Here is a 15469-nt window from a genome sequence, read left to right as displayed (position 1 = left end):
GAACAGCACCCTGTCACAAATTGCCAGGGAGAGTTAGAATGGCAAGTACTATGATATCTTTTATGAGAGAAGGTGAGATGAAGAATATAGTGGAATCGAGGTTAACTGTTCTCAAAAACTGTGAAGGTAGGGCTCCGCCATTAATTGTACTAGCAAAGGACCTTTTTTCACTTACTAATGGTAGAGAATAATGTAGCAGTGGCCACTCTCCCAACACTGTCTTATGCATCAAAATTTTAACTTTGGATATTTAAGCCACAACGTATTTTAGAAACATATCTAGTGGCTTCAAATGTATAGTCCTGTGCCATGTGTTGCTTAAATTGACTTACAACTATTATTCATGTCCCAAGAAGAGTGTCAGAACTACAAAAGCTACAAATCATATCAAAATCACACAGCAGTGTAGCCAGTTTCTTAACTCCCGTCTGTTACTTTTTATTTCTATCAGTGGGAGCTTACCTTTATTTTCAGCAGCTTTAAATACTGGGCTAAACGTTGAAATTTTAAGAAAGATGAACTCCCACATTCCGCCAATTTTGAGCCAAGTTCCACTATCATCTCTCTAGGAATATGCGTCCTTTCGCACCTCTCTTGGACTGTGTAGTCCTGGTGGTCTGTGATGTTTGGAGAGTGGAGGGTTAAAAGCCTATATTTAGCAACAGGATGTATACGTGGTTAGGAATGTTGAGTTTAGTGGACTAAAAAAGTAAATATACCTTTCTTAAAGGAAAAAGAAGTTTTATATAGACTATTAAAATAGCTTTGAGCTCATATTATCTCTCATGTTTATGGAGCTTAGAATATAGTTCCGTGTTTTTTTTTTTTTTCTTTAATTTTCCCTGAAAAACATTTAAACATTTCTTTCATTCTTTGTGAATTATACGGACTAGTATTCCAGGAAGAAGAAAATAAAATATGCCTATTTAACTTAAAGTGTCCTCTCCTTTTTGCATATATGGTAACAATAAACATTCCGTCAATAACTGGTCATCTCCAACATTTCCTCCACATAAGCTAGGAATCGTGATCTTTTTGCAAGTCAACATGTCTTAACTAACAGTGATGTAAGCAGACTCGGGCTTCTAGGTAGAAGGCCCTGAAAAGACATTTTCTTCTCCTTTTTTACCATTTCAGTTAAGAATGCAAATTGCACATCAGACTTTGAGGAATACTTTGCCAAAAGAAAACTGGAGGAACGCGATGGCCATGCAGTCAGCATCGAAGAGTACCTTCAGCGCAGCGACACAGCCATTATTTACCCAGAAGCCCCCGAGGAGCTGTCTCGCCTTGGCACGCCAGAGGCCAATGGGCAGGAAGAAAATGGTGAGGCTGTAATTCATTTTTAGCCACTACGCTGACCTCTGCAGCTGTTACAATTACAAATGCACTACATGCCTGGGTGTTTACCTTAAAATTTGAAGAACAGCTGCAGAGGCATGGAATTTCATGAGCAAAGATTAGAACTGTAATTTTAGGGTATTGTGAAATTTTTTTGTCAGCAAATTTGTGTCATCTGTACATCCAATAAAGAACGAGAACAATTAGAGCCTCTTTCGAAGAGATAAAAATATCTAAATTGATTCCTATCTTTCTGAAATATTTCACTTTTGAGGGGGAGAAAAAACCACCAAAGTTTAGAAGTACTGACCCTAACCTTTGGTCTTCTCTACCGACACCTGAAAAGCCCCTTCACTGGGTGAATTCCTGAGTCATATGTGACTAAAGGTTTACGACCAAGTGTCAGTCACCGAAAGAGAGTTTGCTCATTTATCAGCTGTTTAAGGATCCCCCAGAATGCTCCCGTCGTTAATTAATTTTCCAGCGCCGTGCGAGCCGATTCGGCCCCCGTCCGCCCGGGGCGCGCGGGCCGGCCGCGCCGAGGCCGCGTGGCGATGGCACTCCCGGGGAGCAGATTGCGGTGATTCCTGTCATACCAGCCCGGGCAGCCAGCCCATTAGCTGCCATTGATTTACTGACCTTTTGGCCCGCTTCTCTCCCTCTCGTCTCTCGGCTACAGACCTGCCACCTGGAACTCCAGATGCTTTTGCCCAACTGCTGACCTGCCCCTACTGCGACCGGGGCTACAAGCGCTTGACATCGCTGAAGGAGCACATCAAGTACCGCCACGAGAAGAATGAGGAGAACTTTTCCTGCCCTCTTTGCAGCTACACGTTCGCCTACCGCACCCAGCTCGAGCGGCATATGGTGACGCACAAGCCAGGGACAGATCAGGTGGGGGGTTGGTTTTAAGTGATTTCTTTCTTATAATAACCCCTTAGAGAAACGATATGGCTTTGATTGGCAATCATTATTAATTTTTCATGGCATTTTGAAGATGCAGATCTTTTAATGGTAATAGCTTTAATTGAGGTCTAAATGATTTTTTGATGGTCTCTTCTAATATGATTTAATAGTCTTATGTTCACGATCGAATGAGTGTGTTAATTTCTAATTTAGAAATTTTATTTGCACTTTAACTTGACTTTAGTTTCATTTTTATGTTCCACAAAAAAAGTGAATGAAATTGTAGCATTTTAATTATACATTATTAAACATCTCAGCAATTTTAATTCCATTTTTCACCTAGTTTTACTTAGAATTTTTTTTCATATAGGAGCTAAGTCATAGAAAAAGAAATGTGTACATTTTTTCATCTGTCACATAACATCTTCAATTACTTGGACTATTTTTACAAGCTGCTACTAGTTTATGAAATCTAATTGTTTTAAGGAAAATCAAAAAAGCATATAATGTGTATGTATATCTATATAAAATAAACTGGGTTAATATTAAAAGGTTGGATATGCATTAAAAATGATCCCTTCCTGATATGCCTATTTGTTGCTAAATGTTAAAATTGCTCTGCCTCTGTGGCCTTGCTTGTGTTAAAAATAAAAACTCTATCCTGAAGAGGTAAGCATAGCTTCTTAAACTCTTAAAATGATTGAATTGGATTGATTTACAGTGTCCCTCAATTGTTTAGCAAACTTGCTGTTTCTGTCCTCCTGGGAGAATTGCCTGCAGATTGATACTATGATGTGTTCGGATGGTAACAGAAATGGTGTGCCTTGAGTCCCAGTAACTTACCCTACAGATCTGGAATCACTCTGTAGAAACCCATGACACCGTATCAGGTTTTAAAATTATTAAACAGGATATTCTCTAAAATTCTTCTATTTCTTTCTTATGGGCTTTATTTTCTTCGAATAAGGAAAATGAGAATAAGCAATCATGATCAAGCAATGATGATGATACTAGATTATGGAATTTTATTATTTTAAGAAAACAGCTCCTGTAAATCATTTCATTTATATCTGATTGAACTTGTCACCTGAGTGTTTTTCCAAGTTCAGTTATAAAAACTATGCTTGCATAGTTACACTTACGTAACAGTTTATCTCCCCTTGCTTGTATGCACAAAAACTCTAGGAAAAAAAAAGTGCCTAGATATTTATCTAGCGTAACTGCTTTAAATTTCACATGCAGAAGTGTGATTGTGTTGGCGCATTATGAATGGTAGCTTTGGTGTTGAAAAGTCCCCTCATTTGCTCATGGCATTTACAATTAGTAAATTAAAATGATTGTATCATATTAACAGTGGCACAACTAAAGTTTATAGTAGTCCTCTGAGGGCCGTGGGGGGAGACAAAGCAGCTGTTGCTGTTTGTTTATGCAACTCAGCAACATATGAGCGCTGGTCCCTCAATGGCGCTCGGCGGGCTGGGCTCTGCTTGATCTTTGAAGGTTGCTGCTGTTTGAACAAACCTCCCTGTGTCCCATGTAACACCATCTGTCTCACTAGGAATGTGGGAAGATTCAGCACACCCTAGCAGTTGTCGTACCGTTTCTGTGCTGTCTTTTTGCAAAAGGCTTTTGTGTCATTGCTGCTTGAAAAAGGCTGGCCTCCTACCTTGAGCAGCCAGAGTGGATGACTGTATTTCTTTCTTTCTTTCTTTCTTTTTTTTTTTTTCAGAATTCTAAGTCACAGTGCTTTTTTTCCCCTTGTTCAAAAAGGTCAGCTGTGTTTGATTATATCTTTGCTGCTTTTAACTTGTCTTTTCAGCAAACTTTTTTTTTTCTTTTTCGTTCCTACTCCTGAGCACACTACTAAAAAGGAAAATGACAAGTCGGTGAAGTCTTCCCTACTGGCCTGTGATAAAACTGCTCAAGCAGCTCTAACCCAAGATGTTGTCTCTTACATTTGATAGTGAATCAAATCTTGTATGCAGCACCTCAGGAAAAGCAGGGTTTATATTTGCTCCTAGCACAGTGAATGGGGCATTTAAACATGCTTATCACGTAGTGAAATATTTGTTGTCAAGGATTTTCCTATTTACGTGTGTGTGTGTGTGTTTTTCCTTCTTTAAAGTTCGTATTGCTTCACTAGAAGATATACTTTTACCTTAATACAGAAAATTTGGTAAAATGAGTTATTTTGTGGGGAGTGTTTTTGAGAAGACTATTGAGGATTTGGGGGATAATATTTATTTTTTTCCTTGACAAAATAGTTGCATTCCAACCAGGAATCTTCAGATTTTAGAATTTGCAGTAAACACAGGGAACCACAAACATCTTTGCAATTATGCTTTCTCATCTCCAACGGCTCAATGAAACATTTTGGAAAAGAGAAGACAGAGATAATTCTAAAGCAAGTGCTGGATGCGCATGTGAAAGCACTTTTTTTTTTATTTGTTCCAATTTTATTGCCAACATTATCACTTTTATTGCAACTCTGAAAGACTGGGCAAATAAATAAACATGCACTCAAACCTTTTGGCCTGTCTGAAAACAGAGGCCTTTTAAAAATATTTGTAACAAATTTCCTTTGTTCCTCCTGCACGAAACTGATGTCAGTCTTTCTCCTTTTATAGCACCAAATGCTGACCCAAGGAGCAGGTAATCGCAAGTTCAAATGCACAGAGTGTGGCAAGGCCTTCAAATATAAACACCACCTGAAAGAACACCTGCGAATTCACAGCGGTGAGTAGCAGAGGGGCTGGTGTTCACACTTGCATTTTGTTTCATTAGGGGCATTTTTAAAAATTGTGTAAAATGCACACAACCGTGTTTGTAGTTCTTTGAAACTACCCATTGTTTTTTTTCATAAGCTTGGTGTGCCCACTGTCTTCATGAGACATATGGTACCACCACTGTCACTGCTACCGTGCTTATATTTACTCCATAGCAATTGCGCGTGCTTTGATTTGTCATAAAATCTAGAGGCTGCCTTTGGGCCTTTTAAAAACTCTTCGACAGATTAAATGGTTTTGACCTGAAGAAACTCAGCTGGCAAATTCTTAAGAATATTCATTTTTGATCCCCAGCCCTGAAAGAGCAAAGGTGAAGAATTTTGGATTAAAACTAATTTTTTTGATAAGTGTTCCTTGATTCCTGAGAGCTGTATATTACAGAACAACATCCTATCACTGAGCTTTCTCCTTTATAACTATTTTGATAGCTCTGCCAAGCATTTTATTACTAAATTGGATGCTATTCAAAGGACTAGTTGGATTGGTAGAATCAATGGAATCTTCACAGAGTTGATTAAAGCCATGGCTACACTTCCCTTTAAATACTGTGGCATCTTTATTGTACTATTGACCACGCATTAATCTGACACTCTTTAAATAGGAAGCTGCTGATGGCAAGGCGAGATTTGGGATCTTGGCTGAAAAAGGCACAGATATCCCTCACCTTCCACTGCTAACATCTTGAATTACGTCCTTCCAGGGGAGATAGAGCCCAGAAACAGTTACGGCTGCATAATTCTAACCTAAGCACCTAGAATGTAGAGGTGGCCCATTGTGTTGCTTTCATTTGGTTTCACAGAGTCTTGCCTTGGTCGGCAATTGCAATTGTTACCCAATCAAAGACATGTAATGTTAATTTTAATTGTCATTTTAGGTGAAAAACCATACGAGTGCCCCAACTGCAAGAAACGTTTCTCCCATTCTGGTTCCTACAGTTCACACATCAGCAGCAAGAAATGCATTGGTTTAATCTCTGTAAATGGCCGGATGAGAAATAATATCAAGACGGGCTCCTCCCCTAACTCTGTTTCTTCTTCTCCGACTAATTCCGCCATTACCCAGTTAAGAAACAAATTGGAGAATGGAAAACCACTGAGTATGTCTGAACAAACAGGCTTGCTTAAAATTAAAACAGAACCACTAGACTTCAATGACTATAAAGTTCTCATGGCCACACACGGGTTTAGTGGCACTAGTCCCTTCATGAATGGTGCACTTGGAGCCACCAGCCCTTTAGGAGTCCATTCATCTGCTCAGAGTCCAATGCAGCACTTAGGTGTAGGGATGGAAGCCCCCTTGCTCGGATTTCCCACCATGAATAGCAATTTAAGCGAGGTACAAAAGGTTCTACAGATTGTGGACAACACAGTTTCCAGGCAAAAAATGGACTGCAAGGCCGAAGACATTTCAAAGTTGAAAGGTTATCACATGAAGGATCCATGCTCTCAACCCGAGGAACAAGGAGTTGCTTCTCCTAATATTCCACCTGTGGGTCTTCCAGTAGTGAGTCATAACGGTGCCACTAAAAGTATTATTGACTACACGCTTGAAAAAGTCAATGAAGCCAAAGCTTGCCTCCAGAGCTTGACCACTGACTCGAGGAGACAGATCAGTAACATAAAGAAAGAGAAGCTGCGTACTTTAATAGATCTGGTCACCGATGACAAAATGATGGAGAACCACAACATATCCACTCCCTTCTCATGCCAGTTCTGCAAAGAAAGTTTTCCTGGCCCCATTCCTTTGCATCAGCATGAACGTTACCTTTGTAAGATGAATGAAGAGATCAAGGCAGTCCTGCAACCTCATGAAAACATAGTCCCCAACAAAGCCGGAGTTTTTGTTGATAATAAAGCCCTCCTCTTGTCATCTGTACTTTCTGAGAAAGGAATGACAAGCCCCATCAACCCATACAAGGACCACATGTCTGTACTTAAAGCATACTATGCTATGAACATGGAGCCCAACTCTGATGAACTGCTGAAAATTTCCATTGCTGTGGGCCTTCCTCAGGAATTTGTGAAGGAATGGTTTGAGCAACGAAAAGTCTACCAGTATTCAAATTCCAGGTCACCATCACTGGAAAGGAACTCCAAGCCGTTAGCTCCCAACAGTAACCCTCCCACAAAAGACTCTTTGTTACCCAGGTCTCCCGTGAAACCCATGGACTCAATAACATCGCCGTCAATAGCGGAACTCCACAACAGTGTTACGAATTGTGATCCTCCTCTCAGGCTAACCAAACCTTCCCATTTCGCCAATATTAAACCAGTTGAAAAATTGGACCACTCTAGGAGTAACACTCCTTCTCCCTTAAATCTTTCCTCCACATCTTCTAAAAACTCCCACAGTAGTTCTTACACTCCAAACAGCTTCTCTTCCGAGGAGCTCCAGGCTGAGCCTTTGGACTTGTCATTACCAAAACAAATGAAAGAACCCAAAAGTATTATAGCCACAAAGAACAAAACAAAAGTAGGCAGCATAAATTTAGACCATAACAGTGTTTCTTCATCATCTGAAAATTCAGATGAGCCTCTGAACTTGACTTTTATTAAGAAGGAGTTTTCAAATTCAAATAATCTGGACAACAAAAGCACTAACCCAGTGTTCGGCATGAACCCATTCAGTGCCAAACCTTTATACACAGCTCTTCCTCCACAAAGCGCATTTCCTCCCGCCACTTTCATGCCACCAGTCCAGACTAGTATCCCTGGGCTCCGACCATACCCAGGACTGGATCAGATGAGCTTCCTACCACATATGGCCTATACTTACCCAACTGGAGCAGCTACTTTTGCTGATATGCAGCAAAGGAGAAAGTACCAGCGGAAACAAGGATTTCAGGTAATGAGACACACCTTTCTGCCCTGAAGAGAGGAGATGACTATCATAGCATGTATGTGCATGGAGGGGGAAAAAAAATCTTAGTGAAAAAACTAGTGCTATATTCTCAGGAGAAATAGAAGAGTGTGTTTTCGCTTGAATCTAAAACTAAGTAACCTAGACAAATAAAGCGGGGAAAACGGGAATATTGTATTATGTAAGCACATTTGCCTTAAAAAAGATAAAGGACTTAATATTTACTTTGGAGATTTCTTTAGATTGGCCCATCTGGTTTTAGGATAATACATTGATAGGGATATTTGGTAAGACTAACATAGATGCTGAAAGTTAACGTTCATAACAGTCACATACTTTTACAGATGCTCACAATTTGCAATAATGCAGCTATAAATTTGATACATACTTGGTTTTACAGAGACTAGTTTATTTGGAAGAGTATTTTTAAAATATTTTGTGCATTCCATGGGAATTCCTTTGTAGTTTTCAAACTCGTAAGTAATTTATGGGTTTTCAAATACAGTAGCAGGTATGTTTTAACATCATGGAGTGTATTCCCTGTTTGCAAAATAGGAACATAAGTAGCAGTGCCCCTCTGTGACAGCTGTTCCAGTATTCCAATTTACAGTACATCTGCCCTCTTTGTAAATGTATTTAAGCCTATTTAATCTTCCCTAATATTAATTAGTGCAAACGTAGTCTAAGAAAACTGAACTGTGGGCTAGCAAATGGAAATGTATGTTATCATGCAAGTTTGCACTCCTTTGGATCAAGACAAAATAAATATCAAGAAATTTAATAATTTACTGATCCACATTCATTATTGCTCAATGCTGAAGGCTGTTTTAACATAGATAGAACATTGATAAAAAGTATTATTAATATTCCCTATTTCAAATTAGAAAATTAAATATAAAAATATAGCTTGAGGCCTTTAGTTGGTAGACATACATTTAAATAGATTGCATAATAATAACATTTTGTACCTAAATATAAAATTCAATTAAAACGGGGTTTCTACAGCTGCAGATCATTTCTAAAGTCAAGCACACTGGAAAATACACAGAATCTGGTGTTAAATTCTCACTCACAGGTATTTCCTGATAGAAGGAGAAGTAAGAGTTTTAGAGAAATTTATGTCTTTCTCAGCTTCAGAGTTGACCATGTTCTATCCTTGAAAAACAGTTAGTTCTACCACTGAGGGCAGAGAAGGTTTATACTTTCGTTGAAACATGAAACCTCACGTATTGTCCATGGAAAGTAGTAGTTTTAAAAAACTAGATCGTTTCATAGCAAGCCCTTCTGAGGGTCTCCAAATGTCAGGCAACGCGAAGTTGTTTGGTGTAAACATAAAGAGACTGTGTTGAACTGTGTGATTATATCACAGGGAGAATTGCTTGATGGAGCACAAGACTACATGTCAGGCCTAGATGACATGACAGACTCCGACTCCTGTCTGTCTCGAAAGAAGATCAAGAAGACAGAGAGTGGCATGTATGCATGTGACTTATGTGACAAGACATTCCAGAAAAGCAGTTCCCTTCTGCGACATAAATACGAACACACAGGTATGAGTGACTTTGACTAGCTAGTTAGAGCTTCCTGGCCTGCTGTACATTTCATAATATTTAATGAGAACACTTGTGCAACATAAGATGCAGCATATGCTGATACCTTCAACAAGGAAGAAATAATGCTTTTGCCTAGCTCGGTAGGACTTTTTTGTTGCCTGTTTATTGGATCATTCATGTGTTTATGAGAGTGCTTGTCTTGTATTTTTCAAGTTCGTCTGTAAAGTGAATTCACAAGTCATGTCAGAGGTGTATTTAAATGGCCAGGGCAGGGAAATGGAGTGGCACAAGCCAGCTACTGGAAAGGTCTTCAAATACTTAAGCTGGGATGAACCTATAGATGGAAAAATTTTAATGATAAAAAAATTCAGTCAGTGCCGTATTAGTTTCATCATTGAAGCATCAAGTAAGCCATGATTTGAGGGTGATTCTGTTTAATTTGTATAAATTGGCCATATTTTGAATAAACAAAAAGTGCTAGTGTTGTGAAAGAAAAGACGTAAGTAAAGTAACAGGCCAAATGAGCTACTGAAATGACTGATATTTGGAAGACTAATATGCAGCTTTCTAAATTGAGTTAGTTTCTTTTCAATTTATGCATTCCTCATTAGGAAGAATTGCACAGGGCTGAAAAAGACAGCAGCCTAATACTCCCCTGTAAGGAGACAGAGAGTGGGTTAATTTTTTCAAAAGAAGGGAGCAAAGCCGTGAAGTGAAACACAGTCCAGAATCCGATGTCCGCTCCGCGGTGGGGCCGCGCCCGCGCTCCCGCGCTCCCGCCTCCTTAACCACAGAGTAACCCTGCTTCATCCCTGTTCCTAACTAGAAACCTGGTTCGCTGTCCGGCCCTCGGCCCTCGGTGGGAGAGGGAGGAGTGCAGGATCACGGTCAAAATGCCAATGGGGGGGGGGGGGGGGATGGGGGGGGAGTTAGAGGAAAATTCTCATTTGAAACCAGGATGTCCGGTATCAAGCTTTTTAACGTGGAGGAAAAAAATTAGCCTAATATTAATGCCTTTGGGGGAAAAGTGATGAAGAGGCAGAAAAGTAAAAGAAAAAAGATAAGGAAATGTGAATACTTCCTGTCACCTTTTGACTGACTGACTACGTGGCGCCCTTTGTAGTGGCTGAAAACTATCCTTGGGAAGTAGTTGTACGACCATCTTCCCTTACTCCTCGCTGGGCATAAGTGACCGCGGTCAGCCTGAAGGGGTGGGGGGAAGTTGAGCGAGTTCTGCAACACTAAGTGTTGCGGGCATTTGTGAAGAGGACATGGTTGAAAAATAACAGCGCTCTTACTCCAACCAACCCAGTTTTCTTTCTCTTCAATTGTCTTATACTAATTGTTATTATTTCAAAAGTTCAACTAATGAGACTTTAAAGTCAACCTTATTTGAATAGCAGATCCCAGTAGTTTTTATACTTGTGTGATATAAGTCAGTGTTTGAAACATCACAATTTTCCTACGTTTGTCTTTTATCATAGCTATCAATAGATACTTTCTTTAGTGCCAAGTCTTATTTAAGTATTATAAAGATATTTTCATACCTAAACTTACTTTAATATCTTAATCAACCTCAAATATATTTTGTATTTCATTATTCAGCTACAATAGGCACATCACTGAAGGCATCTGTCCCTCTCTGATTGGTTTTATTATATGACCATATACAAACTCTATCACTTACTACATGGTGAGTGTCAAACTTTTATCTTAGTGAGGGCTGTCATACCTGTTTACTTCTAGTCAATATCTTTATTTCTCATAAACTAGATAGTCCATAAACTTTATAGGTGTATAGATAGTTGAGAGGCTCCAAAGTTGACAAATAAAAATATGCATAATCAATTTGAAAAAGACACTGTATTTTAAAAAACAAAGGTAAAATATTCTGGTCCTTTAAAATGTGAGAAGATCGGTTGCCTACTAACATTGCCTAGCAACAAGATGCTAACCATCCAATGGTTTCTCTAAACGTGTGATTAATTATCCTCCTTTTGGCTTCCCAGCTTGTCAGCTTTCCAGTGTGTTAACTTTTTGGTTTCTTGACCAAACATCTCATGACATTACTACTGTCAGTGTATTTGGTTCCATCAAAGTGAAGTTCTTCATGAATTTTCTATCACTATGATACATGTGGAAATTTAGTTCATTTTCCTTTCCTAATTGGGCCCCACATGTCTTTTGTTTGTTTGTATTAAGCACTAGTAATACTTTGAGAATGTATTAATATGAAAATTATAAGTGAGAACAATCTTTGGGTTGATTGATTCCAAGGTTGGGAAATGAAGTTGAATGGTTATTTGATTAACTGTTGATTACTAACGTGTCATTGATAAAGTGTGTTTTTACATCTGTTTATAATTTAATGTATAGAATCGTTTAAATTAAGAAGGAAATTATGAGGATCTTATTTTTGAGACCCTCTGCTCTTTTACCTCGACCTGTTTAATTTATTTCCTAGGCAGACACCAAGGATGGAATGCTTAATTCTCCTTCCCAGCAGCTCATGGCTTGCTTGCATTTCCTGGAAACTGGGACTAGGGCAGAGGAAGGAAACACTACATAAATGTTGATTTCAATAGGATTAATTGTCACAAACAAGGACTGTGAAATACAAAATCTGAAACTCTGTTAGGCACTGTAAAGAACTCACTTATATTCCACTGAAATTTAAATCTGACATTTATTAAGTACTTTCGCTATTGAGACATTGCATGATAGGTGCTTTTAAACCCACTTTATTCAGAAAAGTAATCCAAATGTTTCTACTGTTGAGTGAAGTCAAAGGTTTAAATAAATTACCAGCCAATTTTGTTTCTCAGTTGTGTGATAATATTTTTCATATCAGAAACCTGTTTATGAGCTTCAGTTTTCATTCTAGCTGTCAGGTAATCATGAACCTTGATATTAGAGGAAAAAAAAAAACTTACCCTGAAAAAGTTTTGACTCATTTCATATCAGTTTGGATGTTTTCTGTCTGAATCTTGTTCATGTGGAAACTTAATTCCAAGATATCTTGATTTGAATCAGGTAAACAATCAAACAAGTTAAAAAGAGATAAATGGCCAAGTCAGTTGCTATTTAAATTGAATTTATTAAATGCTTGCCAGTGAAATGCCTGGAGATTAGTAGAATATTTAGTGCAAGGTATAGGTCAGAACTCCCCACCCACTGCTTCCAAATTCTGTCCTTTGCATGACATAATAGCTCAACATTTTATTCTTTTGGATTGTCATTTCATAGTGTAGAATTAATATATTTCAATTTTGAGCATATTATTTATCATCAAGGGAAGTCCCAGAAAATCAATTGCCTGGAACCATCGAATATACTGCAGTTCCGTGGGCATCCCCGAAGCCTTTCTGACAGGCGTTGAACTTGTCCTCAGGAGTGCTCATTCTGTCAGGACACACTGCTCTGTGTTTTGTTCCTTTGGAAAAGAGGGACCCACATCAGCTGTGATGTTCATTCAGACTTATTCGCACAGCTGGTCCGTGTGGTGACCTAACTGCATTCTTGTGCTCTTGAGCTGCGGAGACTCTCATACCTCAGGGAGGTTGCAGGACAGAGCTGCTCATGTACGCTGTAGCAACTGCAGGACCAAGACAGTTCTCATCTGCAGCTTTTCTTCTCTCCATTCAGCCTCATTTCATCCATGTACTCTGCTCCTGATCATGCATCTTGCTTACAACTTGGGAAATTACTGCACATGTATTAGTGGGTACAAATAAAAATAGCTAACATTCATTGAGCCCTTACTACGTGCAATCCTTGTACCAAACACTTTACCTATGTTGTCCCTTTACTCCTTACGCTCAGTCTGCAAGTTAGGTCCCCAAATGATTTCCCTTTTACTGACTAAGACCCTGATCCTCCGAGAGATTAACATGCCTGAGACTGCATAGCTGGTCATAAAAGATGGATTTGAACCCAGGCAATCAGACTCTGTACCATCCTGCCCCTGGGAATGAATTGCCCCTGTAAGAAACATCTCATCCTTGCTCCTAATAGCATTTTTTTAACGGTCCAAGTGCACACAAGAGAGACCAAATTCGTATATAGTGACTTGAGGGTTTCTGGAAGGCAAAACTTCTTTTTCCCAAATGCATTTCTGCTTCCTGTTAAATTACCTTCCCACCCAGTGGTCTTGGCAAATGGAAAAACACGCTGTCTTTCCAAACTCTTGGCACTCTACTGAAATTCTCTTCTCTGTTATCCAGTGTACCTCATCAAAACATCTTTTCCAAAAGTTAAGGAGTAGTTTTTGAGTGGTTTGAATTACACTTTTCTTCTTCAGACTATTGGCTGCCAATAAGCAGGTTACTAGAATCTTCTATATTTCCAGTACAATGAGTGGCCAACAGCAAATACCTTTCCAGTTTCCCTCTTACAGGTAAATAACTTCTTCGTACTCTTAATATTGTGCCTTGCCACATCTTATCCCTTAATTGATATCAGATATTACACTAAGATAAAGACCATTAATGAAATGACATATAGCAGCCTACAGCATTTTCTAAGTAGTAACATTCCCCAGAAACATTCAATAACACTATTAAAGAGATTTGATTACTAATTGAGATTATATGTTGCCATATAACCATATACCTGAAGTGTGTAGAATGTATTCCTAATCTTATAACATGTCACTTAGCAAATGAAAATGGAGTTGAATCTACTCATGCTGGTTTTTAATTTGCTGAGATGCAAGTTTATATGAGGAAATATAAGTATGTAGCTTCCTGTCTGTTATGATAATACACACTGCCCTCCCCCTCCACGACACACTTCTGACTTTAATCCTGGAGCATCAGTCTGATAAGTTGTTTTTTTTTTTTTTTTTGGTTTTTTTTTTTTGTCAGTTCTATTTTGGAAATAAACTTTTAAGTATGGCAGCTATGGAAGGTGTTGAAGGCATTCCAGTGCTATTTGTGGCCTGGAATCAACCAGATGTGTTTAGGCTTGGCACCAGTTTCAAGTTCCAAACACTGGTTAGAAACTGCCTGGAATGCCAAAGGAAATACAGCATTCTCTAGCTGAAGAGTATTTTAGCACTCAACAAGTGGCTGACATCTCACGGAAAACTTTAGCGGGAAAACACTGCTTGGGGTTAGTTCAGCCTCCAAGACATCCGTCTTTCTACTTTGTGTTTTCAAATGATTTCTTCTCTAATTTTTATTCTTAGAAGCATATGGCTGATAAGACATTCTTAACATCATCTTTCCTCCATTCCTGCTCCTGCCTGTCTTGGAAATTTGCTCCCATTGGAGCTCTAATGCCCATTTCCAAAGCAACCACTTATGATGTAACAAGCAGAGGGTGTAAGTGGCAGTGCTAACAATGAGGCCATCTTTATTGCTTTTACACAAGTCCTTGCTTTTAAAATGTACAGAAAAGAAATTACCCAAGAACTACGTGCTAAGTCACTAGAACTTTCGTGTTCAATAGGACATTTTTTAAAGTTTTTAATGAGGCATTTAGCAATTAAAAGCTTCCTTTCTGAGATTTTTTTTCCTTTGGTAGCTTCGGAGTTTCTTCTTTATTAAGTGTATTGCACCAAGCAAGAAGCAAGCATTAGTGTGCCAAATTAGGAGATGAAAATGCATCTCCCTCACTCTCCCTGGATGAGACTGAGGTGTGTTGACCTTTCAGCCCTACTCAGCCTGCTGCCTCAGTCTGGACACTGACAGAATTCTTGGATCGAGCCTTCCCGCGCAGACACTAATCACCCTGTAATCTTGTTCTCTCTCCCAGGAAAAAGACCACATCAGTGTCAGATTTGTAAGAAAGCGTTTAAACACAAGCACCACCTTATCGAGCACTCGAGGCTTCACTCAGGCGAGAAGCCCTATCAGTGTGATAAATGTGGCAAGCGCTTCTCACACTCGGGCTCCTACTCGCAGCACATGAATCACAGGTATTCCTACTGCAAGCGGGAGGCGGAGGAGCGGGAAGCGGCCGAGCGCGAGGCGCGCGAGAAAGGGCACTTGGAACCCACCGAGCTGCTGATGAACCGGGCTT

At 39.2% G+C, this 15469-nt stretch overlaps 1 protein-coding gene across 7 annotated transcripts in view; it reads left to right on the top strand.

Annotated features, from left to right (window-relative positions):
- The window catches only part of ZEB2 (zinc finger E-box binding homeobox 2), a 128927-nt gene that overhangs the window by 109470 nt on the left and 3988 nt on the right, over positions 1 to 15469 (top strand). For all 7 annotated transcript variants that reach the window (XM_064484751.1, XM_064484752.1, XM_064484749.1 and 4 more), the window contains 6 exons: positions 1138 to 1326; positions 2021 to 2235; positions 4875 to 4983; positions 5908 to 7877; positions 9262 to 9442; positions 15203 to 15469. The exon at positions 15203 to 15469 is cut by the window's right edge. In XM_064484751.1, coding sequence (XP_064340821.1) covers positions 1138 to 1326; positions 2021 to 2235; positions 4875 to 4983; positions 5908 to 7877; positions 9262 to 9442; positions 15203 to 15469 — 2931 coding nt within the window. The remainder of the gene's footprint in view (positions 1 to 1137; positions 1327 to 2020; positions 2236 to 4874; positions 4984 to 5907; positions 7878 to 9261; positions 9443 to 15202) is intronic.

The sequence above is a fragment of the Camelus dromedarius genome, chromosome 4 (genome assembly GCF_036321535.1).
Source record: "Camelus dromedarius isolate mCamDro1 chromosome 4, mCamDro1.pat, whole genome shotgun sequence".
NCBI lineage: Eukaryota > Metazoa > Chordata > Mammalia > Artiodactyla > Camelidae > Camelus > Camelus dromedarius.
Note: the sequence above shows the minus strand (reverse complement) of the source record. Positions and strands in the feature narration are given on the sequence as shown.